Here is a 27647-nt window from a genome sequence, read left to right as displayed (position 1 = left end):
CGTCATGGCTGACACAGGCTGGCCAGGCTGTACGAAGAGTTTGAAAGGTGTTATTTTGGACTTGTGTGGAGTTTTGTATGACAGCGGGGAGGGAGACGGAGTTGCTATCCCTGGCTCCATAGAGGCTGTGAAAAGGTGAGTGTATGACTGTTTGTTTGTGGCATTGTTTGAGATTTTAAAGTTTACTTTGCAAAAGTTCATAGCATGGAGCGAAGAAATCGTGTCTGACTTATGACGGTAGCGCGAATGTTCTTATGGGAAAGAAAGTCAAAAGTTGTGTGTGCATGTATGCATTCTGCATTGATTTGACCATTTATGCCAACAACACAAGATCAGGCAAGCTTTATGTTGCTGAAATTGAGTTTATTTCAGTAACCTTCACATCACTTTTTATTTTTTATAGACTCAAAGAGTCAGACCTGCAGCTGCGTTTCTGCACCAATGAGACCCAGGCAACCAGAGAGACGTTCGTAGCCAAACTCCAAAGACTGGGTTTTGACATTTCTGTATCTGAGGTCTTCCCTCCTGCCCCTGCAGCCATTGCTGTTCTCAAGGAGCGGGGTTTGAGGCCCCACCTGCTGGTGCATGACGGTAATGCCCCTAAATATCCTAAAATCCAGTGCAAAAAAAAGCAAAATAAATAAAGCTGTTCTGAGAAAATCTTAAGAGGTTAGAGATTGCATATCTCCAATCATAACCCTGTCTTAATGGTGGCCAGTGGTGGTAGCAGCATGATGCTATTTTTATGCATGGTCAGAGTTGATCCATACATCTACCCTTCAACTCTGACCAGCTTCCTAATGTGGCGTTAGTAATCAATCTAAACATTAATAAAGCAATAAAGAAAATAGTTCTGTCAAACTTTAAAATCAAATCCTCACTTGCTCATTCAAATATGACTTTTTGTTCTTTTTATTTTTATTTTTGCAGGACTTCTCCCTGAGTTTGATGCCGTAGATAAGACCAACCCAAACTGTGTGATCATTGGAGACGCAGCTGAAAACTTCTTGTACCAGAACTTAAATGAGGCATTTAGGGTTTTGATAGGATTGGAAAAGCCAGTGTTATTCTCCCTTGGCCAGGGGTAATAAATTATTTAAGTGCAAGATAAGACTGAATGTATTTCACAGATTTAGCTAAATGCTTATGATTCATTTTTTCACTGCTTTCTTAGACGATACTACAAGGAGACAGATGGGTTAAAACTAGATGTTGGTGTTTACATGAAGGCTCTTGAGGTATATTTTTGTATCACTTGCTCAGTTTGGCAGGAAGAAATAATTCTATCACAATGCCATCTTACTTATAACCTGAACTTTCTTTTCTTTTCTAGTATGCTTGTGATTTAAAAGCAGAAGTAATTGGGAAGCCATCACCAACATTCTTCCAGAGTGTTCTCAGTGACATGGGACTGAAACCACATGAGGTAAGTAACAAGAAATGATGCTGCATGTTTTCAGAGCACACTGATGAAGATTTGTCCTTAAAATTGCACTAATTTGTTGGATCAAATTTGGCTTCAAATTTAAGAGGAATTTGGTTTGACTGACTCATAATCATATGGTTCCTACACAAAGTGATACATTTAATTAGTCATTTCCTGATCTGGATAATTATGGGCATACATTCTTCAATTCATCCATTTGTCTATCCAGTTGTAAAATTTTCTATCCGGAAATTTGTTCTTCCGTTTGTCAGTCCGATCATCCTTCTTTCAGTCCATACAGTTTTTTATCTGTCCATCCAATTTCACATTTATCTGTCCATCCACCCACTCACTCTTGCATTTAACTACTCATAGAGCTGTCATCTGTCCATCTGTATTTTTCTTATCCATCCATTGAAGTACCTATTTTTCTATCTGTCCATTCATTTGTTCTATTGCTATTTAAAAAATCATACTTCAGAAATCTTAAAATATTTACTCGCAAGATCGGTACACAACATTTTGCAACCATTAAGCACTCACAGTTTATGTACCAATATTCTTCTTTTCTTCGGCACAATTTCAGACTCTAATGATTGGAGATGACCTTGTGAACGATGTGGGAGGGGCCCAGTACTGTGGCATGAAAGGTGTGCAAGTCAGGACAGGCAAATACAGGTCAGTGATGTCCTCAAGCCTGATGATTAATTTCGTTTCAGCCACAAATGGTGCTATATCCAATATTTCCAACTCCTTTGTAACTGGGTTTGTTTTTTGAAGCTTGCTTAAAAGCTGAAAAAGTATTACAAATCTCAGACATCTTGCAAAACACAACAGTCTATTTTTAGAAACTTGTGCCCCTCTAAAGGAAAGAAATTACCATATTTGGAGCAATGTGCTTTGAGAAGACCAATGTTTATTTTCCACCACCTGATGGCGCACTTTGAACACATTTCTACATTGGAGTTTCCTCCACAAACCCTCCTGTGGCCCAGACGACCCATTCTTAAATCTTCCAGATTTGTTTGTTTTAAGACTCTGCCAAAAATAGTTTATTCTCTCCCCCACGTTGACCGCAACTTTTGAGTCACTGAGCGATTTATGGTCCCAACCTGGGGATTACTGTAAGGCTGCTCTTAGGGTGTCATCACATGGAGGTTATGGCAGATTATTTTTAATGGTAAATGATGTGCTTATGGTTAGAAGGAAACAGAAACATTACTATGGGAATATGTTGATGCTTGTATGGAACTGCACATTATGGCATATATGGTATGTGTTCCAAATCATAAATCCAGATCTCTGTTTTTGTAACTAAACCAGATTTTAATGTATATTTTAGCTCAGATGGCCACTGGAATTTGCTCATGTTAAGGAAAAGGAAAGTATACGTGGCTTTAAATATGTTTTATAAATAATAGTCAATACGTTGTAGAAACCTCTGAGGCCTTCAGAGCGTTTTTTGGATTTATGCTGGGAATAAATTTCTCACAGATGTACTCTTTTTATTAATTGGGTGACCTCTGAAGACACTTTTGTGCGCTGGATTTTATAGGAGTATCAGAGTCAAGGGACTGCATTCCACACACTATCTTTTCAGATTTTTGTTTTTATCTTATCAGTGAAATCTTTCAATTCGTAGCTGTGCTCCGCTTTATGTTGGTCCATAACATCAAATCGGAATGAAAGACATTAAAGTTTGCGGCTGCAATATAAAAAAATTAAAGACTTTGTGCCAGGTACAGTAAAAGAAATATCACATGTTGTGCACTGTGAATTTGTTCAGAGCTAAGATCAAATTAAATCTATCAATCATTGGTGGTTTAAAGCCATCTCACCGAAATGGGGTCACTACTATAATGTGTCTAATCATGAACCAACACATAACCTCAGTTGGCCAGAATCAGAAAGCAACGTTTGTTCAGTGCAGCTGTAAACCAGCTGGGTTTTGCCGTGGCATGGCAGAGCCTACTGCAGACTGTCACAGCAGGTTTGGTTTTTTTTGGTCATGATACTGAGACAACACAGAGTAATCTGCAAAAGCATCAGTCATTTTTATCCTGCTGTCAGAGAACAGTTTCTCACAACTCAAAAACTATACCTCACATTTGTGCAGTTATTCTTGTGCATTTATGGGATATTTGGATTTGTCTGTTTACACTTTGCTGTGCTTTTGTGTATTTGGCTAGCATGCACATGCATGTACAGTTAACCTACTTTGTGTTTGTGCCAGTATATGAGCTGGAAAGCCGTCTTTGTGTAGTGATTCAGCACAAGCATAGGAGACTAGGCTATTCTGGGTGAAGCTCTCAGTGGAATAGGCTCAGTTCATGTGGTTTATGTTCCTCCACATTGTTGCTCTAACAGTTCAGTCAGTTGGGCTCCAGAACGCAGATACTCTGAAGAATGTCTGTCACATATAAGCTAAACACAGGATAAGGCCGATTATATTATATCACCACTTGACTCATCTCATTATGTGGATGTAAACAAGATGAATAGAGCAAAGGAACATATGTGCTATCAGTTTCTGCCCTTATCACAGCTGCTGTTGGAAATTTTTATAATCCCTAAGCTCAGTGACTGGTGTAGCCAGTTTGTCACATGTTTGGTAAAAAGAAGAGGCTGTTATTTAGTGGAACTGTCTTGGTGCTTCTGATATCAGGTGTGTCAGTGCAATGAATCATCCAAATGTTGCTGGATGGTAGCTCTTGAGGACTGAAGCTAACGACCCCTCATCAAGGAGAATGAACATTTTGCCCAACTTTGAAAGGCTTCATTTGCGGATTCAGCTCAATATTCTGGTTGTTGACCAATAACTTCCCTTTTCAGTTCCCTCTACCCCTACAGTTATCCCAAATTTATCTTAGAAGTCAGACAAGGTCTTGAGAAAATTATCCCTTTTTAAAATGTGGATTTTTTTTGTTTGTAGAGAAAGGTTTTCTAAAATTTAATGTTTCTGCTTTTGTCACTTATCATGGTCACAAAAATAAATATTTTAGTTCTTTTGTAAAAAAATAAAATAAAAAAAAATGTCTGCTTTCAGTATAATATGTCTGTGACTCAATAATAGTTTTCTTTCAAATCCCTGCTGGATACAGTAATGCCAATTCTTTATATAGATTATCTAATGTTATTCTCCTCAAACATTTACAAATTTTAGGTTTTCAAAATGAGAGTCAGAGGTACTCATCCAAACAACAATCTCAAGTCTCTAAGTTTCATTTAATGGATTTTTCTTTTAAAATGTAGGCACCTTTTTGCTAATGGATGAAAACTAGAAATGAAAAAGGGATTATGTTGGTCTTTCAAAATAAAAGAAGAAATAAAATTCACAATTGCAATTTTTTTCTGTTAGTAATTTTACTAAACCAGTAGTTAAAAAAGAATGCATTGTGTTGAAATTTCAACATAAAACTCACAGATAACAATAAAAAAAGTTAGATTTTGCATAGTTGTATTTTATAGTTTGGATCACTACTAGTAGATTGACTAAAGATTAAAAATGTAGTGTTAAGTCTTTCCAAAAACCACATACTGTACATCATTTTCAAAATAAAAGTTTAGGTTTTTTCTCAGAATACATTATTGCAAATCTTAGTTCCACATTTCTAGTAGGACTGAGAAAAATCACCCTGATGGCATTTCAAATTAAAACTCAAACATCATGTTTTCAATGCTTGTTTGGGCTAAACAAGCCCAAGCAAGAAAAAAATTACTCGTTTTGGTATGCACCAAGTAGCAAGCACTATTAACTTATCTACTTTTTTACTTTTACAGTGCGTGCAGCAGTTACAACAACTGTAGGACATCTAAACAGTCATTTATGTCTTAAACAGAACCAGTACATAACATTTAAAGTCTCTCAAATGGCCAATTTTACATACACTGTGTCTGAAAGAAATAAGAGTAACTGTGACAGTAATGGTGTTTCAGAGAGCCATGGGAGACATGAGATTTAACATTGTTTAGGCAAACAGCCCGGGTGAACCCGGGCCTGCTCAGAGGAGCTATAAACCCTCAGTCAGATCTGTGAAAACACAGCTGTTTCCAAGTCAACCAGATGCTGCACAGACCTCCAATTCCCATCAGGTTTGAATGAAGGCAGCCTCAAAATACCCCAGGCCCAGTGACGGGGCAGGAAGGTGAAAAGGATACAAATATTAGACAAATCAGACATAAGGGGCTATTGGAAAACTGTGGCTGAGAAACGTTCCCTGGTTGGTTTCATTTAAGATTTACGGCTAGAATGAATACATAGTACCATTTAAACTTTTTGTCTCATCTCTTTTTTCTTTTCAAATAAAAACCTGAAAAGTGTACATTGCATTTGTATTCATTGCTTCAAAAATATAGCAAGGATTTAATTTTTCACATGTGGCAAACTTTTGGCAGATACCTACTGTTGAACTTTTGTTGTTGTTGCTGCTGATGAAATTGTAATAATGTCGACTAAAAGGTTTATAACGAATAATCTGTTTTTCCCCCCAAGACTTTTCCTCAATCTTTAAGTTTCCATATAGCATATTGGCATGTTACATCCGTCGTTACATTCTAGAAATAACGAGGCTAAGGCCTTGGCAGAAATGAATGTTGATGTGTAGGCAGATCATAGGGATAATTGCAACAAAGCCGTTCTGCCAGTGCTCAGCTTTTCCTGGTTCTGAAATAATGAGCTACAGTTAGTGCAATCCAAAGGAGCCCTTTGCTCTTTAATATAGAACAGGTTTTCAGAGTGGGGCCTTTGAGTGAAATGTGGTTGGATTTTACATGAGGTGTGTGGGAAACCTGAGTACTGATGTTAATCAGCTGCATGGAGACAAATGTGCCAACAGCGTGCTCTGCTCCAACCTTTGTTCAACCTTTAAATTTTGTAGTTGAGTTTTGAGTTGCAGCCAGGGAGTTAGAGGTGTAGAAAATTTTAAACATTATATTCCCTGTGTAAACACTTAGGCAAAAAAGAAAAAACAAACTCACAAGTGGCTCCTTTATACTAACTCCAACTTCATCCCAACACTGTTTCAGAGATGCTGTAAAAGCTGCAAGATTATGGCAGGTAGAGTCATCATTCAGCTTTTTAAAAATAAAAGTGTAGTATGGATTTTTATTCAGTCTCCCTGAACAACGAACCTCCTTTTGGCTCGGATTACAGCTGTAACCCATTGGGGATATATTTTTGCCGGCTTTGTACACGCAGATTCTCAATAACTCAAGCTCAGTCAGATTGGATGGGTGGGGCCTATAAACACGAATTTCCGAGTTTTTCCAGATATTCTTTGACTTTGCCATTCTAATGCATGAATATAGTCATATAGGATACTATTGAAAAGTTCATTTATTTTAGTAACTGGACCTACTAAGTAAAACACCATACAGCTTAATTACACAAAGGCTGATGTTTTGAAGCCTTGGTTTCTGCTAATTGTTATGAATAATAAAGATATGACATTTAGGATTAGAATGTTAGATCAATAAAAAGATTAGCACAGGCATGTGGACTTAATGAAAAGTATGTATAACAGCTGCTTAAAGGTCATTTCTAAAATATGATGTTAATCTGAATAACAAGTTTCATCATAACCTTTATTCTAACTTAATGAATATGTCTTTACAGTAAGCTTGGATTGAAAACAATTTTATTACAGCTCCGATTATTTGTTCAGGTTTATTGTTCTGCTAACAATTTAACCTCCCTTCCAGTATGAACTATTTTATAGCTTCTTACGGTGTTTCTGACAGGACTGTCTTGTATTTGGCTCTATCAGTATTCCATTAAACTGAGCAGCTTTCCTGTCTCAGCTGAAAACAGCATCCCCACAGCATGATGCTGCCACACTGTATTTCATCATAGGCATGTTTATTGGCTTTCTTTCAAGAATTGCTTTCTTCTTACTACTCTTCCATAAAGGTTCAATTTGGGGAGTGCACGAGTCCTTTCAACAGATTTTCCCACCTGAGCTATAGATCTCTGCTGCTCCTCCAGAGTAAAATAAAGATTAAACTAAAAGGCCTCTTGGCTGCTTCTCTGATTAATGCTGACCTAGCCTGGTTTAGGTAGATGGCTGTGGCTTCGAATGTTCACACTATGTGTCACTTTCCATTTTCAGACCAAAACAAATGCACACACCATACTTTGTTTCTATGAAATGTTGAAAAGATGATGCCGTTATCTTTCCACTTCATATTACACACACTGTGTTCATCTTTTACATAAAATCGACTGAGGTAACACTGAAGGTTTTGGTTGAAATGTAACACATAGTGAAAATAGATCAAGGGGTGTCAAACCTTGTTGCACAAGATTTGACACTAAGTAAGTTCTTCAACCAAAACAGCTAAGTTGCAAGCAATAAAAAGAAAGAGTCTTAAACAGAAGATCTCAAAATGCCAATCAAGAATTGAAAAGAGGAACCACACATTTTGTTGTTTGTGATCTTTTCAAGGTGCTGTTTTTGTCATCACACATTCTGTTTATTAATATAAGCCATTTAAAAGCTGTGCTCTAGATTTTAGTACTGTTTGTTACCAGAGTATGACGCAGCCACTTGAATTCTATGTGTTTGTTCTTGTTTTTTCTGTCCTGTGGCTTCTTGTTATTTTCTCGGTTTTGAACAGGGATCTCCCACAGTCTCTGACCTTAGCTGGTCCTGTGCTCTTTGTTTCTTGTTCTCTTATCTTCAGGGAGCTGCATCAGCACGGAACCGGGGCGCTTTGAAGCAATTTAAAAGCAACTTCATGTCACTTTGCCTCTTTATATCCCATTTTGTAACATGATTTCATTGCTGCTGCTGGTTTGTTTGTGTTTTCTTCTTTCTTTCAAATGAAACAGATTTGCATAAACTCTCAGTACACGTCAACATCCTTTTGTCTCTGTAGCAGTGTGTCAGACCAGCCATTGATGAGTACTTGCTGGATTTCTGATGAAATCTGGCAGAGAGTTCATGCACACAGCAGAAACCATCTTTCAAAGGTTTACACTGTAAACCTCCTTACTCCGGCCAGCACGTCACTGCTAATGAGAATGTTGGGAAACAAGCAGACCGAGCCAGATTAAGACTCTCAGGAGGGAGAGAGTGTGAGTCCCTGATGATACAAAACCACAGTGCAAGTTCACTGAAACCGCACCCAGGTTTGTGCCCTCTCAGTCGGCGGTCGTTACAGAGGGACGCAACAGGAAGCAAGCTCTGCACTGGGGGTCAGTGGTCATCTGATTATAATCCTGATAAGTGTTCCTCCTGCAGCTTAACTGCACTTTTCTCAAGGAACAAAAAATACACATGACGACAAACCACATTTTTGGCAATTGACATAAAATTATCGTATAAAACAAAGGGTTAGAAGTATTTCAGGGTTTTAGAACATCCTGAAGTGTGTGCTACTTCAGGTTCATAAATAGGAAAGGAAAGGATTTGTGTTTTTAATAAACGACTCCCTTTGAGAAAGCACTTGGCTAGGAGCTTGAGAAATGCTTTTGCAGTTGTTGACACTACAGCAAATATGTAACTTCCCTGAAACGTCCACTTATTGTAACCACAGCTCTCTGTTCCCGTTAATCAATATTATTAATCCAACATGACTCATTTCCAGAGGCTAACTTAAATATTTTTATTTTATCTACAAGAACTATCTTTATTCATTTGAAGTTAAATAGAAATGGTTTTTGTGGCAGTTTTATGTAAACAGTACCCTCCATGATTTTTGGCACCCCCAGAAGGAAGGTGTAAAATCAAGCTATAAGACAGAGATAGCTTTTTATTATGCAACATTAACAGTAGAACAATATTTCTACTGTCGAGACTGCATGCAGCTTTATTTTGCTAATACCGTAGAACTTTGTCATCTATAAAATTTCACAGTGTGTATACTTACAAGGGGGGGACGTTTAACTCTTTGCACTTTTTTTGCAGAAATACTCAAGTGACGACAAATTTCCAGTTTTCCCGTCCTCCAAATTGTCATTCTAAATACTCTGGTATTTTATGCAGTGTATGATGCTCTCCAACAAGCTTTCCATGTTCTTTAGAAGATAAACACACCCACAGAATCACACATTCGCCTTTCTACTTACCGGTATCCATGAGATGAATTTTCCGTTGTTCACCCTTTGTTTTACATCAAATATGCTTGGAGTGTTTATTGCCAAATAGCTCAATCTTGTCTTATCTTAGACCTTGTAGCATTTAGGACCCTCCACCTGTTTAGGTTCGTTACAAAAGTGCTTACAGTCTTTTTTAGTCTTACCTTTTAACTGCTGTTTTAGCTGTTTTAGAGTCTTGATTCAAAGACACATCTTTTTGCTACAGTTCTTTAACATTGAGCGTTTTAGATTTTGCTCTCTCTCTAACAATCCTTCTCTCTTTTCCTAGTAGTTAAATTATCTTTGGTCCCCATCCAGTTTGGTTTGTCATTGTCCCAGTCGTTTTAATATTTTCATTTATTCTTTTCGACTGTGTACATGTCTAGGCAACTTGATGTTTGTAGATCAAGACACATCTTTTGTCTGGGACTAAGATAATTTAACTTTGTTCACCTCATACTTTATCCAAGGCAAACAAGAACTAAAGCATAAAATAGTAATAAATGTGCTTGAGTTACATCTGTTATCTGTTTCATTAAATTGAAATATAAAGAATTGCCATCTAGACTTCACAAAGGAGCACCCCATATCTGAAACATACTGTCATTGATTTGGTGCACCTGTTCAATTTCTTGCTGAAAGAAATGGAGAATTGGCCAATCACATGGGAGGAACTTTTTTCATCTGGACAAACAGATGTAGTAAGGACGATTTACTGAAGTTTGGACCAAGCATCATAAAGGGTAAGAAAGGAGAAATGTTCACCAGGTAGCAAAAAATAAAACTGAGGCTATTTGTCTTACAGAGTCACTAAGATTGGACAATGAGAGATTGGAAAAAACATTATCCATCCAAAAGAAACCCACTACGAACGGAGCATTTAACTTGTCTGTGGATGTTTTGGGAACTGTAATTTGAATCTTGGCCCAACTCCCCCTGACAACTAGTTGTCTTGAATAAAAACTCTTAAAATGATTCAAAATTGTAGATTTCTCTGAAAGTAAATGATTGTTTTCCTTTTGAATGGGCCTACATTTCGTGTAAGCTCAGAAAATAGATCTACACAAATGTATCTAAAAAAAAAAAACTCCCATCTCAAAATTTGTTTTTAATCTGTTAGGCAGTGGCTTGCATTACAGGCAGCTTACTTATAATGCACTTCCTTATTTAGTTTAGAATGAATGGTGGGAATTGTGCAACCAGGGTTATAAAGTACAGAGGTTAGTGTGTCTTATCAGTGAAGCTGTTGTATTTGTGCAAAAAATCACACATATACGCACAAGTGCAAGCTTGTAAATGAATAACATCAGTTGGAGCACAATTACCCCCAGATGGTCACAATGCAAATATCCAGACGTCACTGTAACTGCTCCATTTTTCTGCAGTCAGTCATCAGAACCATGATGGCCTGAGCCTGAATAGGGAGTGAGCGGAGAAAAGAATGTGGATCAGTGTTTTGGTGAGGCACAGCTACTCATAGAGGTGGTACAGTATATTTTGATGGAAAGGTACACAAAAAGCTTAACACACATTTGTCACACATTTAACTACTAAAACGCCTGTTATCTATTACCGCATGAGGAATGTGAGTATCCTGTAACTTTGAAACAGTGGGAACATCTAGGAGTAGTTTTTGTGGTCCTAATGTTACAGTGGAGATAATTGTTGTCCAGTCTCCACATTAAAGAGCTTGTGGACATGAAAGGAAAGTCTTCAGGAGCAACGACCTTTTAGCAACTGATCAAAGTTGGATATTAGAGTTGGATCATTAGAGCTCACATTTACAGTAGCTTGGATGCAATATTTTGTTGACTTATATTTTTTCAATAATAAAATGATCAAAAGTTGAAACCAGATATTTACACAAACTGTACAGAGAGACTAAACCTTTCCTATTTAGGTGAGTTAGCTGTAATTTAGGCTTAATACTCTGGTCAGGTCTGAACTGGTCTAACTTGTTGGCCTCTTTGGTGTCAAAGACGTTTTCAGCTCTGAGATCATGGCTTTGTGACGGCAACTCCAAAACATTGACTTTGTAAATAATTTGGTCCTATGCCTCGGACTCATTTGTATGTAAGGTTTAACTTCTTGGCTAATGTCTTGAGAATTTTTCAATATTTCTTAATGGTTTTCCTCATGATGGAATCTATTTGGTGAATTGAACCTTTTTATTTTTGTCCAACCATCATAAATGCCTTTAAGAGTGAAGATCTTTGTCCCTGATTGGATTTACAAACTTAGAATTTGTCTTTTTATCTTGCATTTGGAATAATAACTTTTTATCTTGCATTTGGAGTTATGAGTGTTTTGTTCCTGTATGTTTCTTGTTTGAAATGTAGTTACTGGGGGGATACAAAGAGACAGAACTTGTGGTTAGGAAATGGAACTGCTGTGTAATCAGTCTTCATAGCGTTCAAAGTAAGAGCATGAATATAAACGTATTGGAGAATTTTTAAGTCGATAACCAAATGTCAAACTTTATTTAGTGGAAAGTTTTCAGAACAGCCAAGTAAATTAGCGCTTTAGAATTTATCCAGAGAAATACATTTAAGGGAAGCTAAGTATGCTAAACATTTTTCAAATATAGCAAAAGAGCTAAAGGAAAAATTTGCTCTGCTACTTGCACACTAGTGGAACTGTTCCCACCACTGCATTTGACAATAAACTGTTTTACTTCATTTACTGTTTTTGATGCCACCATTTTGAATGGTAGCATTGTTTTACTGTTAAAGACTGCAGTCAGAAGAACATAAATGCCTGGTGAATGTAACATTTGAGTGTAACAGACATTGCATTCTCTGGTAAAGGACAGGACACATTTTCAGAGGACCAAAACAGAGTAGCTTGATCATTCAGTTTAAGGATTTGTTAAAGCAGCTAAAAAACACCCTAAATGTGTTACTGTAGCATTTATGTGCGTCTGCAGAAAGCACATGCTCTTTCCTATCCGATCTCTTCCTCATTGACTCAACTAGGCATCGAACCGAACATAAGACTGTAGTGATTACGGCTGGCCTTTGTTCTGTGCAGACCTGTGTCATTGAACCTCGACAGGGTGGCTATGTCTTCTGTAGCAGCAGCTTAATCTTCTTTACAAACTAAGTAGTGCCCCTAGCTTAGCTCTCAGGTACATACTGTATTTCAGCCTGGCTTATCTTTCATTCCTCCATTGGTGTCCTATGACGTCCAACATAATTTATGTCACCTTCTATATTTAATACCCTTCTCTGTAGGTTTCACCTATGCAACTCTATAATCTTTCACCCACTATTGTGCCTTTAATTCTCAGGGTATTTTTTTGTAGAACCAGATTCTTCTTCTTGCAGTCATGCCTTTGCAGGTTCAGTCTGAGTCACACTTTGACCACACAATTGCTCGGCTTTGCGAAGCCTTTTCCTCCGTAGGCAAGAGTATGGTCGAGCAGAACAGCACAGTCCCACACACCCTGTCCTTTTTTCACCACTGTTTGCAGATGAGTTTTGTCTGTGTGGGAAGGAAGTGGAGTTATCTCAGTGCAACTCGTCTCCATTGAGGTTGTAAACTTGTCAAAGGATCGTCAGCTCGCCAGTTTGTGTTTCTAAATGTGTCATTTCGGTCTGTTTGCTTCCACAGCATAATCCACAAAGACACTGTTTTATGTTCAGAACCTCATTTGAAGAGAAAATGAAAAGCATTCTGACTCATTTAGGGATTTTTGTTATCGAGCAAACGCGTTTTGAGTGAAGCTGTTTATTTTTCAATGATTTATCCCACCCAATTTATACATGACAAATTTTAACTGTGCCTGTTTATTCAAATTTTGATATTGAGTTGTGCCAAAACAACATAAAAATATAAAAATGCATATTGAATATGCATGTATGCACATTCTTGTCTGCCAGCTGCACATTTCTATACACCTCCTTTGTGAGCAGCTGGTGAAACACTTGCGTGGTAAATGGGAGCTTGCATGTAACAAAAGGTTAGTATTTCCTTTGCTGTATCTCTTTTATTTTTAATAGATGGCACATGAAAGCTTGTTTTTGTTTTGTTGGTTTCCCCCCCTCCCTTGCATCTTTGCTCCAGACTTATCTTTTTTTGCTTCCAAAGAATTAAAGTGCATTAGAATGCCACTCTTTTCATTTTCATAGAATCACACAAGTTACGACAATTACAAATGGGTGAACCGTAAAGTTCTTTTTTTTTTTAAAGTGAAATTTTAGTTTATTTATACCTGGATCAACTTCTTTGTACACCCATTTCACAATGGTGTGCTGCCATTTCATTGCTATACCTCTGTCGAGTTTTGACATGGTTTTACCTTTTAGAACTCTTAATAATTTCTGGCGTATCATTAAAGTTCAAATCCAGGAAAGAGAGTGAAAGTAAAATGTGCTTGTATAGAGTAATGCAGCATTGCCCCTCCTCCACTTGTTTCTGCACAATGCTAGCCAGCTTCCTTTTCTTACAACAAAGGCAGTTTTGATTTTTGGAAGAATTTCTAATTGCCAAACCAACTCCAGTTGCTGCTGTGCCAGACAAAACAACTGTCAGTCTAATAAATTGTTGAGGACTGTTTAAAGCTCTGGAGTTCCTTTCTCTATTTTTAAAAAGTAAAAACAGGATAAACGCAGAGCTTTCCTAATAATATTTTTTTAAAAGTTTGATTAGCTCTTTGAAAAACAATTGTGGGAAATGAAGGAATTTGTCTGGAGAAATGTAGGAAATCAACACACTGAACTATGAAATCTCAACCGTCGGTGGACAACACACTTTTTCAGAAAGCTTGTTGTCCTCAGCACCATGTTCTGACTGTTTCCTCCGGCCTCCTTCAAGGCTTGTTTGGTGTTGGAACTCGATAAGATATCAATTATTAACCTAGGTTCTTTCTTTTTTTATGGTGAGACCAGACTGCCACAACAAGACAAAGGAGCTGACCGGGCCTTAGCCTCTGACCTCCACAACTGTACTTTTCCACCCTTTGACAGAGAAAGAAAATTGGTGAAAGTCTAGAGAGCTAAAGTCCACAAGCAAAAGCATTGAACAGCTTCTTTAGCACACAAAGGAAAATTCTTTACTGTTTGAACGGATAATCAGTCCTGCTAAGCAATTCCTAATTGCCAACCCAATCAGCCAAGCATGGTGTGAATTCAGTGATATGCCTAGTTACTGTTAGTTGCCACCATTTATCCAAATACTTTATCTCTGCATGTTTGTTTGGGTTTGCACATAAATGCATTATGTGTGTCTGAAGCAAGTGACTCAGCAGAAGTGCATCGCTATCATAAAACACTCATACAGAGAGATACGCAAATAAGAGCTTTGCAACTCATCAGCAACACTGCAAATAATAACACGCTGGTTAAAAGCCTGTGGTAAGTTCTGGGTCACATGAAGCTCCGCATATTGAGCAAATACTAGCAGCTGAAATAATGAACTTCTTAAAATGCAGTTAAGAAGACGAAGATGTTCAGTAATGGTTTGTGTCCTCTGATCTTTAATGTTTGGAAAAGCTGAAGGTTTTCAGTGGGAGGGAGTTGACGCTTCTGTCTTTCTCTCTTGCAAAAACTCTGCCTGACTCTCTCAAGAGGCTTTTTTTATGCAGCAGCAGGATGAGTGGAAAAAGGAAAGCAAATCTAGTTGCTCATCATATTGCACCCAGGGAACCCCCTTTGAGTCCAGCTCGCCTGAAAACAGCGGTTAATCTGAGTAAAGTGTGAACACCATACTGCAGCTGTTTGCTGATTGTGAGTCAACATTGCACATCTTCTTTACAGAGAAAAGGGATACGTCTGTTGCCATAACATGCAAAAAGATGGTGGTTCATCATTGTTCCGTTGGGTTGTTTATTTTAGTAAGGCCTTGTAATATCAGATAAAGGAGGGAGAGATATGAAAACGTAGCCTTGAGTTGATTAGGATGAAACCACGCTGCATGTCAGTTGGCCTGGAGCTCTTCACATTTTTGAGCATTTAAACTGTGATCACATTCTCACCCTAAAGGCCATTAAGTCTCCTGTAGCGTTACTGGGTTTAGGGAGAACGCGAGCAGCTGCTCACCTTCATTCCGACTGCCCCAGGGTTAGAGCAGAGAGCTTTGTCTTGTGTTGGCATCTAATATCCACCCACAAGGCTTGGCTGAACATAACGGCTATAGTTATCATGCAGTCATGTTTGCTTTCAGGTTGTGTGTCTGTGTAGGTAACTTTATTATGAAAGTACAATTCTTCCCATTACTCTTTCCCTGATTCACTAGTTTGGTATGAAAATTTCCAAATCATCTGTGATGGTTTGCTGTCATAACTAATTCGCCCACGTTATTATTTTTTGGTGATTTGAAGCAGTTACACATAGTTACACATGTTGTGCAAAACTTTAAAGCTTTTGTGTTTTGTCATGAAAAACACATTTGGAAACATTTAATAACCTTACTGCAGCAGTCAGATGGGAGCGTGACATGCAAAAACATCCAATCAAGACATGTTCGGTTACTTTATTTTGGAGATTAACCAAGAACTCGGTTGTTGACCCAAATCAGCTGATTTTCTTGCTTGCTTAATGGACCAAGTGGGAAACTTAAAAAAAAAAATACATTTCCTGTTTGTTTATACAGAATGCTCATGCTATCAACATCTCTTTTTCAGTGTGGGAGCTCTTACTGAGGAAATTGAACCCAAAGTTAGCAAGCTATAGTATCAGCATTATCAGTGAAGCGTTAAAAATGAGGTCAGAGGAAGAACAAGATTCGATTAGCTATTTTAAAATCTTTTCTGCAGCATATGAAGACACATCTGTGCTTCATTTAGGTTGAGAAAGATAACAGGAAGGTTTGGTGTTTGTGTTTTTTTATGATGTCCTCTGTCTATTAACTAACATATTGGATTTAAAATGTTGGCAGCTTTTTCTAAATCTAAGTGTTAAGGTCATGATCTGCAAACTAATGATAAAGGGAGACTGATGTGGGGTTTTTTCAGTGGTATCTGATTTAGAGATGTTAATCACTAATTAAGATGGTTAGCATGTTCAACTGCAATTATTTTCTTTCATTAAAAAAAAAAAAATCAAACATAATTTTAAATCTAGACCCTTTTCATTAAAGTAGTACAGAGGGTCTACTTTACACTAATTGCTGCATTTAGTAAGTGAATGTCTTCATATCTAGCTGTTAAAAATCAGTATCAAAAATACCCCAGAATCAGTAACAAATGTTGAGCTCAGGAATCAACCTCAAAATTCAGAATGACTTTAGTTAACAGAACTGACCCTGCTATGAGAAAAAAGGGTTTACTTTTACCAACACATTATTTTTAAAATCATTTTTAAATCCTTTATTCTGCACTACTATCTTGTTTAATTATGGAGTAGAAATAGGAGATGTGTGCTTCCAGTAGATAAACAACATCCAACTATACCTCAAACATGGTTTATTTTCCATTGCATGTTAATCATACCAGCATCCAACAAATGGTACCAAATAAGAGAAATTGATACCAGTCAGAATTTGTAATAGTAAATTACAGCACCATATTTAGTTTCACATAAAATCTTTTCTAACTTATGTTTGCTTCTGTAGAAACTTTTAGAAATATGGAAGCCACGGAACACTTCCATATTTCTGTTTTTGTCACTGTAGTTTTACTCCATTTGGGACAGGGGAAGTAGAACTAAAGTAACAATAATTGCATGCTTCCTTCTGCTATTAAAGTGTCATGAACATGTTGATAAACGTCTGTTTTTCTTTTGTTTGTTTTTTTTTTTTATCCAGTTTGAATGTGCTTTTGGATACTTTGCCGATATGAATCAAAATGTTCTTCATGTAATGTTCTTTAACCAGAGAACATGTAATTCAGACACAAATGCCGTCTTTAGACTTAATTCCTTGCAGATTACTACTTTAAAGTTAGCTCTGATTGCCTGGCCTCCTTCATTGCAAACAAAATGGTAATTTCAGTGTGATGGGAGCAATCTTTTTTGCCTAATCTGACATTTTTAACTTATTTTTAGTTTATGTCAGCTTAAATAGAATTTTCAGTACAGTTTCTAGACTTTTGTGGGTGTTTGTTGTGGTAAATCCCACCTATCCACAACAATCTTGAATCATTTTTACCCTCATCAAGAGTTCCAAAATTCTGCCAACATCTGTTTTTAGTGCAGTGGGAAAGTATATCAGTCCAGCATCAAATTACCATGCGACACAGTCTTGGGCAGTTACAGTACCTTGCCAAGTTTAACTTTTCCACATTTTGGGAGATTAAAACTACTAACTACCATGTCATTTGTTGGGATTTTATGTGATAGAAGAACACATGTTATGGCACAATGGTGATGTAGAAGGAAAATGAGATATGGTTATATATATATATATATATATATATATAATATGTCAGCATTTTTACAAAAGAGGCGTCCAGCAGAGTGAAATGAGCTAAATAGAAATGCATGAAGTCCCGTATTGTCGTTCCAGGTCAGTTATGAACCATTTTATGAAGCTTTTTTTTTTTTTTTTTTGCATAAAGCCCAAAGAAAAGTTTTGCATTTGACATCTGTAACAGCTCAACGCACATGAGTACTTTTGCAAGACCCTGCATAATCCTGAGCTCCAATTAGCGTTAATACATACACAACTTTTAAAATCTTTCAAAGTCCAGAAACATTTGCTATCCTTCCTACAGTCTTGTCTAGACGTTGCTCTTTTTAACCAAGTCACAGGTCTCATAGCAGTAAATGCTACAAGATGCAGTTAAGATGCTACAACTAACAAGGGAAAAGATTTACCATTTTTTGGACATGTTGCGTCTTGAAACTGGCTTTAACATTATATTTTATTTGGGACATAGTTTAGGAAACACAATTAGGCAGGTATTTTGGTTATTTGAGACCAAGATTCCATATAAATAATCAAGGTCAAAACAATAACCGTGGTTTTCACGGATCAAGATTGCTTCCATTTACGTTGCAAGAAAAACAAAACAAATATATATCCTGGTTTGTTTTTTTGTCACCATCTTCCCACCATGATGCTAAGGTGGGAAGTAATGCTAAGTAATGCTAAGCCTGCTAAGTAATTCACTGCTGGCTCTGGTTGAACTTTTTATCTCAACCCCCTATGCCTGCTTCATATCTGCTCCATCTGCACTCACTCAGATGAAACACCTACTCAGCAAAAAGGGTGGAGAGGTTAACAGAGAAGTATAAATCGAAACTAAGTTTACATTATGTGACAGATTTGCTTCCTTTGGTCTTGTGCGCGTGTTTCTCATTCATGTTTCCTTTCCTTCCGTAGCCATCTTCTTTACCTTGCGGGCAGTTGCCTTGACAATCAAAACAACAATGGAGCTGTTCTCCTAACGAGAGCTTTAATGATCCCGTTTCTCTTTTTTTCTGTTCGGTGTCTTATCTGTGTTTATCTCCCATGCACAGCTGACTTTCACAAACAAGTTAGCGCTTTTTATGACTCATTTGGGTCCACTTTCATTTCACCATGGCACAGTCTGTACTCACAAACTGTTTATAGAGACTAGTGGTATATTAGCCACCTGTAAGTTCTCTAAACCACTATCGTCTCAGTAATGCATGAAGAGCATTCGTTTGCAACACGGGTTCAGCTTTTATAATATCTGACATGGGCAGGACTGGAGGTTTACGAATGCATCTTCAAAAAAAAAAAAAACAGAGCAAAGAGGTTCATTTCTAAAACATTTAATACGTAGTTTAAGTCTTTGAGTCATTCCAAATACACAGCTATGAAGGCCCAACTTTAAGTTGAGTAAATCAAAATGGATTTCAAATTATGTGATAAAAGTAAAATCAATCAGACTTAAATGTTGTTGGTAAAGAGAGCTAAAAAACAATGTTTGGTTGTACCTTTAGTTAAAGAACAACCACATAAAGATGAACCTCTTGTATTTCCTTCTATGCAAAATTTTATGGTTTGCATATGAGAGTCTGCTTACTGGTTCAAGCTAGAACAGGGGTTCCCATTTTAATGTGCTTACTCAAAGGGACTTTCCAAGTATGTTAGATATGTATTAGACATACCATCTAATCTGCCTTTATCAATGCATTTCTGTAGGTTGTCCATTAAATGGATTTAGAGTTTTGTTCCTCATTTGACACTTTGCATTCTTTCCCAAACATCTCATTCACCATGTATAATAACCTTTTCAGTATGGGTAGGTAAAGATTTTTGCAACACAGAGCTATGAGAAGCACTTGGAAAGTGTATTTCTTTATGACATCTCTAGACATGTCTGCAGTTCATTCATGCCGCAAGAAAGTAAGAGAGAGCAAGACTAACATAACAGTTCCGTTTTATCATAGGCAACAACTGTACACTAAGCTATGTTTACATAAACTAATGGCATGTTAGATTTGCCTTATAATGCCTGGAGAGCATTCACTTGCCACATCCATTAGGATACTCATGTCCTATCAAATATCCAAGACTCAACTGTTCAAAACATGCATTAAGCTTAATAAGCCCAGGCCGGTGACTGGGGGGTCATAAAGTCAAATTTCTGGGCTTTTCCTGAGCAGTAAATGCACCATGCTTAAGCACTGCCAGGTCAAGCCAACACTAACACTGTTAGTTGTGGATGTTGTTACTTTTCAACATTGCTTTATCCTGAAGGTTGCTGTGGTTTAACTTTTCTTCTGCATAAGATCTGAGTTTTTTTTTCATCTAATTATTTTACCCAGTTGTTTGAATGTATTTATTTTACAACTGCTCAGTACACCTTCCAAGTTCCAACTAATCAAGTAAGATGATGTCACCCTATGCTACATGTGGTGGATAAAAGAGAAGCTAAAGCTGAAAGTAGTTATCATTTTTAAACATCCTATAGACGTACTTTAGACATTGAAACAACTTTCTAATCTTATAAACTTTATGCTCATAAACAGCTGATTCAGTGGTCTGCCTGGTAACTTCCTGCTTAAGCTTTGTCTTTGTCATGGGGGGAAGTATATTGTGTTCTCTTACATCAGCCTTTCAATGATTTTTTGTTTTAGTTTTTAATAAACAATAACATGGCCAATTATGATTGAATTTGTTTTATGGCTCTAAGACAGGGGTGGGCACTCCTGGTCCTCGAGGGCCGGTGTCCTGCAACTTTTAGATGCATCTCTACTTCAACACACCTGAGTCAAATAATGAGGTCGTTAACAGGACTCTGGAGAACTTGACTGCACTTAGGAGGAGATTCAGCTGTTGGATTCAGGTGTGTTGGACCAGGGAGACATCTAAGAGTTGCAGGACACCGGCCCTCGAGGACCAGGAGTGCCCACCCCTGCTCTAAGATATGATATGTGTCGTTAAAAGAAGCAAATTCAACTTTATGGTGTAATCTGATCTAATCTTATGGAGAACGTGAAAGTAACAAATTTGGAATGATACTGAAAGCAATTCTGTTGCTATTTTGTGTACCTTTTAACAGTACTACCATTAAAAAAACTCCCTGATTTTACAACAAAAACAATAATTATTATTTTAACAAGATTTCTGCCCATCTAAAATCTTTAGATCCAACCTCAAATCTAACTAATTAATTTTACTATGTAATATTGAAGTATACTATGGGTCCAGTGCATTATAATTATATACTGCTTTTCCAGGCTCCACATGCAAAGTAAATCTTGTGGTGACTTAATAATTTTAATTCAGAGAGACACTTTGCTCTGTCAACACGTTAGCAGCTGTGTTGGCCAAGATCCCTGACTGCTGCTGTTGTCTACCTCCTACCTCATGGCTGACCTCATCGCTGCACAAAGGCTGTGCAGTGTCGGTCAGTTGTGGAGGCCGAACGGATCTGCTTATGTGTATTGATATTGCGCTGACCTGAAGGGCACGGAGCAAGCCGCAGATTACCTCACTGGTAACACTAGATCCGTTGTCCTGAATTTTGCATGGTCACATTGACCTCGTGGCTCCTCTATTATTCATGGCAGAGATTGGAAAGCAGCAAAATGAATACATGCAGACATGCATGCATGCATGGATATCTGGAGGACAGGAGCAAAGGGACATTTGAAAGATTTAATAGCGCAAAAGGTAAAAGAGACAATGAGGTTGAATTCACTGCTTGAAACCTAAGAGCCATGTGACCGACTTGCTTGTGAGTTCATGCCTCTGTGTGCGTGTGTAAACTCTATCAGTCCTCGGGCAGAAAAGGGTGCGGGAGTAATTCTGCACAGGAGACATAACACCCCGACCATTAGTGCAGCAGCTCACATAACCCAAGCGCTGGCAGCTGACAGACATGCGTAAACACATGGCACCGCTTCCCCGTATTCAACGTGGCTTCAGTATTCAACACCTCTCTGCCCCCACCACCACCTCCAGGCCTCTTCTTTCTAGCGCTACACTTGGGCAGCTCACAAATATTTGCCATGGTTCTCCGCAGGCTCTCAGAAGCAAGGATTAATGGTGGTGTGTGCCGCACGCCCGTAACCAGACAAAGAGTCCCCATCTGGAGCTCCAACCCGTGACTGAGGGACAGAACAGAGGAAGCACACAGAGTCTGGTCTAGGCCGGTCTGAGAAGTGGGTGTGTGTGTTTGGGGGCTGGGGGGTATCTATAGGCTCCCCTTTATAAATGAACAGGACTCCTGTAGATGAATGAAAAGGTGTCCATGTCTTTTGATGTGATTGGGAGGAAAAGGGTCTTGCATGCCGACCCTGGGCCGGGTGCCACACCAAATGGATTACATTTCCTCCACCAGCTGATTAAACAGCCATATCTGCATCCATCAGTGGACCCTGATCCAAAGAAAGGCATTAGTCAGTGGGGGAGATATGAACCGTTGAGGCACGCTTTGTGAAGCTTTCCCACAATTTAGGAACCAAAGCAGAACCAAGATTATGATTGTAACCTCAACCAGTCTAAGACCTTTTTAGTTTAGTTTTCAACAGCAAACAGTTTTCACTTCAAGAGAACTTGATACCAGGCATAACTTTATGACCACTGACAGATGGACCTTCACCTACGCATTGCTATTTAATCACTTTCTACTTCTATGTCAACTCTGTAAGCAAATACTTTCCTGTTAAACCAGTTTATTTTTAATTGAAGTTCAGTGTTTTCTTCAATTATACTTGAATATCTGAACAGCAACAAAAACAGCTACTTATAATCTTTACAAATGTGTTTATTTCTTTATATCCAATAAGATGTTAATGCCTTAGTGTGGCTATTTCCATTAAAGATCAATTGGAGGGTATTTATTCTTTCACGGTTTGATAATTAGGCAAGGGAATTATTAAATGATTTTGTGTCAAGTCCATCAGTTAAAGTTGACTCTTGCTAATGTTGCACAATTTGTCAAGTTAGACCATATTCTGTAAAGTGTGCCTTTATGTAGTCTCAAGGAAACGTGAATCATTTTTTAAGGATTATGTTGTATCAACCCACTCTTCTCTAGTGGGTGGTTCTTCTTTCATGCGATGGTATTCTTACTTGCAGCCTCCAGTTATTCAGGATTATCATAAATTTTAGTCATAAAAGAAGTCAAATCTTCCATAGTTTATTCCATAATATTATATAATATTTTCCGAAAACGTTTTATGACACCCCATTTACTCATTTATTTTGGTTCTGATAGCAGTTTAGATCAGTTGACTCATCCAAGCAACCTCTTGCTGGTAGATATCATTCATCAACACCATGAGTAGACTGTCAGTTGTCAAAGCAGGTATGGATAAGGACATAATTGGTAAAAAAAAAAAAAAAAAAAAGACTTAACTATAAATGTACAACATGATGAAAAGTCTAAATGGCAACCAGAACAGGTAAAGTGAAAACTGGTTGTCATAGCATTTAGTGGCAGGGATATTTATGTAACATAGTTTTAATGGGCACAGTGGTACTAACTAGCCTTGTTATCTGATTGTGATTTAATGATTGTGGAGGCCTTTGGAGTACATTGAACTCATTGTCATGTCCAAGAAACCTGTTGGAGATGATTTGAACAGATAGGTTGCATTTTTTGCTGAAAGTACCCAAATTTAGGTGTTGGAGCCTAAATGAGTTGTAGAATCTGGTATTTATGTATTGAAATGTTTTCCCTTGGGTGTGTGTGTTCCAGTTTGTCTGTTTCAGTTAGATCCCAAAAATAGTAAAGGTTAGAACGCACCTTTGCAGCTGGTGATGAAGGTCAGAAGCACGCACTGCCTTGCATTTCTGTAATACAAGCAGCTGCACAGATACCCTTTTAACAGCACTAATAACCGCAAAATTTATTGAAAACAAAAATCATTTTTATTGCACTGCTGTTCATTCTTAGAGACTATAAACCTGTTTCTACTGGGACATATTTCCACAGAAGCTTATCAGGGTGGTCTGTATTCTAACTCTGGCTTGTGTGGGTTATTTTTAAGCCATCCTGTCCACTTCATAAGCCTCCATTCTGTGTTTTTATCATCTGGGAACTAGATTCCATGTTTACAGATTCTCATGTAGCAGCTGCTCCTTCCTGTTTCTTATGGTTTCACTTGTCGTCCTGCAGGCCAAGTGACGAGAGGCACCCAACTGTGATCGCTGATGCAACTGTGGACAACTTGGCCCATGCTGTGGATGCGATCCTCGGTCAGAGAGGGTGCAGCGCCTGAGAACCCTCCACTTGCTGTGACTTAGAGCCGTCCAGGCCCACTGTCACACTGTAGTGCTAACTTATGGCTCATAAAAGTGTTGTTTCATATGAGGAGGTTCCTCAGTGTTGAGGTAGTTGAAGAAAACTGTGAAAAGAATTACCAGAACTATTCCCATGTTGTCTAGCCACTATAAACTGTGCTGTTAAACATGGGAGCGGATCAGCCATCTGCTTGCCCTACATAGTGTTAATGTAACTCCCGTGAAACCTAGCCTAGATGGTTCTAAGTGCTCTCGAACTGCGCTGTTCATTTGTCAGTTCATGTTTGGCATAGATGGGATCCCTCAAGCTTGACACGAATGAGCATCTAACCAGCTGCTGATCGACAGTTAGATGTGGAAAGTCGAGGCCTTCAGAGTCGTTGGAAACATGTACAGAAGTGCAGCTGAGAATGACTGTGATCAAGTTGCTGTATGTGTCATAACACAAATGATGGCTGTGCATATGAACTGGATAATATTACACATTTAGTTAGAAAATAAAGATAATTTATTCTCTTGACGTTTTCAGAGTAATGGTCATGGAGACCCTAAAAGTTTCAAAGCACCTGGGAAAAGTTTTTCTTATGTTTCCTTAGTTTTTGAACCTTAATTCGTAGCAGAAAAGCCTTTTGTTTGCACAGCAGTAAAACTCTAGAAATGGGAAGTGAGTTAATCTCAGAGAGAGACACGATGATTCACAGTGATGTTACATTTATAACCACAAAGTACAATGTGTTGTGTTGGAATTTTATATGCTAGACCAAGGGTCAGCAAACTGTGGTTGTTCAACCTCTCTAGGCCCTTTACAGCGGCCCTTCATGTCTTTGTCCGGAAGATCTGAGCAGTATTCTTAAATATAAAATCAATACAAAAGTCCAGACATGGTCAGCTGTGTTTGGTTTATTTTCCCAAGTTATCTGTGCAAAGACTTACCAAAACAGAACAGAATTTATTTTTAGCTCATTCCTTTGATCATTAGGCTACAAACTGCATGCTTGTCCACTTTATTTAATAATACATATGAATCTTTCATTTAAAAAGTCATTTCCTATTAAAACGTTGGTCTTTCCTTTATTCTGGAACCTAAAATTGGATGTTAAATTGCATTTTTTTTAACTACCAAACTGATACATTTTGCATTCTAGGTGTTCATAAAATTTCTTCAAAGGGTAGAGTAAGTTTTGTAGCTCTACATAAATTATATGTATTGAGAGCGATTTCAAAAATGGTAATATTAGCTGGCCCCTGTAATAGATTAATAAAAATGTGTTTAAAAATAATTTTTTGGTAAACTAGCATTTATTTTTTTTCCCAATCTGCCTTTCCACCTCAAAATAATTCTAGGGCTTACCAACTGCCTTCAGAGTCACTTTTTAGTGATTATTCTCAGTAAAAATCCAGCAGCACTTTGAAGGCCTCAGAGGTTTGAATCATAAATGAACAAACAGCATCATGATGACCAAAGATCACAACAGGCAGGTCAGAGATAACTTGGTGGAGTTGTTTAAAGTAGGATTCAATTATAAAACAATATCCCAAGATTTGATCATCACAAAAACCTAATGCTAATGCTAGCTTTATGTGTTAAATCACATAAAATTAGCATGCCACAACTACGAACTTAACAAGATCGGGCCATCAAGCTAAATAGTGAGCCCATGCAAGGAGAGCATTAACTGTAAGCAGCCAAGAAATCAAATAAGACTTAGAAGAAACTGATGATAGCACAACTAATAGTTTTGCAGAACACAAATCTATTTTTAGGGAAGTTGAATTGCTGAAAGAAAGCCAAAAGAATTCCCCGCTGCATTTTGCCACAAGCCTTTTTAGATGACAGAGTTGATGGGAAGATGGGCTCAGAAAATTACAGGGCAATCCTGGTAGAAAATGTGTGAGGCTGCAGAAGACCAGAGACTGGGGCAGATGTTTACCTTCAAGCAGGACAACAACCTTAAAAAGAGCTACTGATTTAGATAATTAGCTAAAAACTGCATTCCTTTCTCCTCACTACATGATTATGTGCTGAATCGAAGAAAATGAAGCAGGCACTCCATAGGTGAAGAGAGAAGAATCACAAATCTCTGCTTATGTTTATTGTTTTGACTTGAATTCCTCCCCTGCTGGCCTCTGATCGTTACGTCACATGTTGTCTGCACTGCGCTGTACAGAGAGGGCTGATAAAATGATGAGTGTGTAAAATCTGTGCATGCCAGCTGGATCACAGAGGCCTTTTTGAAGTGGAGCATAAAACAAATGATTCTCAATTGCCTGCCCCCAAGGTCCCAGTGTACATTCTGCGAGAACAGAAATCTGCTGCCAAGTGATTCATTGAGGTCTGACTGGTTCATTTCACCATTAGCTGACACACATGCTTGAATGTTATTGGACAATTAGAGGTAATAAAAATGCTGCAAAGTGTTATGAAACCGTGTCTGAGCTGGCTGTGTCGCTGCTCCTTGAGATTGCTTATTAAATATTAATGTACCCGGCAAAGTGCTAGCAGCTGGTACTGCTGGTGCTCTGTTTTCTAACAGCTTATGCTCTGTTTGAATGAGTGTTTTGTCTGTGATACTTCCCTGCCCGTTGGCCTTGTATGAGAAGCAATTAAACATTCATTTCATTGGTTTTAGGTTTTTTGTTCTTCCAGTTTTTCGAACGTAGTCTAAAACAGAAGTTTTCTTGGAAAGTTCTGCATTCCTCTGTCTCGGATACAAACGCATCTCATGAGCCGGCTGGTTGTTAACCACACCTCTCAGGGATTGCCAGGGGTAATTTTTTTTTTTTTTTTTTCACGAGTTACAAATTAGTACGAGTTTATCCAGTTCAGGTTGCCATGTTGGGTAAACAGTGGTAAGTTCCTCCTGGAGTCCAGGGTATTGATTCCTTCACTGTCCCTGCAGCCTGTGGAGCTGCTCCAGATAACAGCAATGACCTCATTTTCAGCAGACATGTCCGGACATGTGTGAGCTCACTCCCATTATTGACAAGCTGTCAAATGATTAAGCAACAGGCCACTTTTCAAGCTGATGTTCACATCAGCTTGTCACCTCTTTACTCTTCTGCATGGTGAGATTTGCTCGTTGCTTAGTTTCGGCTCATGATGTGACAGCAGGCCAACCTCACTGACTTATACTCATGATCTTCATGTGCAGCTTCTACTCCTTTTCTGTGGCTTCTTCACAGCTCAAAAAAGGTCTTTGTAACAACTTTAGCAACCTGGCTGTGGCCTGACCTGTTTGATCATTCAACTTATTTTAATAAGGAGTTGAAGAGCTGTTTTTACAACTTTTAAACTCCACAGAGAGAGCCATTACCTACAAAAGGAGAACATGCTTAACAGTGGTGGACCTTCCCGGGAGTGTCCAGGCTACCAAAATTATTCCATGAAAACGTCAATGACTTGTCCAGGAGGTTTAGAAAAAGAACGCAGAACAACATCTAAAGCATCATAGGCCTCATTTCCCTCGGTTAAGGTCACAAATCTGGATTCAGTGATTAGAAGGAGGCATCCTTGAGAGAGTTCCCAGGGGAAAAGCCATG

At 38.1% G+C, this 27647-nt stretch overlaps 1 protein-coding gene across 1 annotated transcript; it reads left to right on the top strand.

Moving 5' to 3' along the window:
- Nucleotides 1-26732, top strand: lhpp (phospholysine phosphohistidine inorganic pyrophosphate phosphatase). Its single transcript, XM_005794787.3, has 7 exons — nt 1-135; nt 404-591; nt 931-1084; nt 1175-1238; nt 1334-1426; nt 2013-2104; nt 23983-26732. The coding sequence occupies exons 1-7, from the start codon at nt 5-7 to the stop codon at nt 24083-24085; spliced, it is 825 nt and encodes a 274-aa protein (XP_005794844.1). The 5' UTR covers nt 1-4; the 3' UTR covers nt 24086-26732.
- The last annotated feature ends 915 nt before the right edge of the window (nt 26733-27647 follow it).

Source organism: Xiphophorus maculatus, chromosome 10 (genome assembly GCF_002775205.1).
Source record: "Xiphophorus maculatus strain JP 163 A chromosome 10, X_maculatus-5.0-male, whole genome shotgun sequence".
Classification (NCBI taxonomy): Eukaryota; Metazoa; Chordata; class Actinopteri; order Cyprinodontiformes; family Poeciliidae; genus Xiphophorus; species Xiphophorus maculatus.
The sequence above is the reverse complement of the archived record's forward strand: the minus strand, read 5'-3'. Positions and strand labels throughout refer to the sequence as shown.

Excerpts from the sequence above, each read along its gene's own strand:
- lhpp (XM_005794787.3), top strand. The coding sequence starts at position 5 with ATGGCTGACACAGGCTGGCCAGGCTGTACGAAGAGTTTGAAAGGTGTT. Across the intron at positions 592-930 it reads CCACCTGCTGGTGCATGACG|GACTTCTCCCTGAGTTTGAT; the intron begins GTAATGCCCCTA and ends TTATTTTTGCAG. Across the intron at positions 1,239-1,333 it reads TTTACATGAAGGCTCTTGAG|TATGCTTGTGATTTAAAAGC; the intron begins GTATATTTTTGT and ends TTTCTTTTCTAG.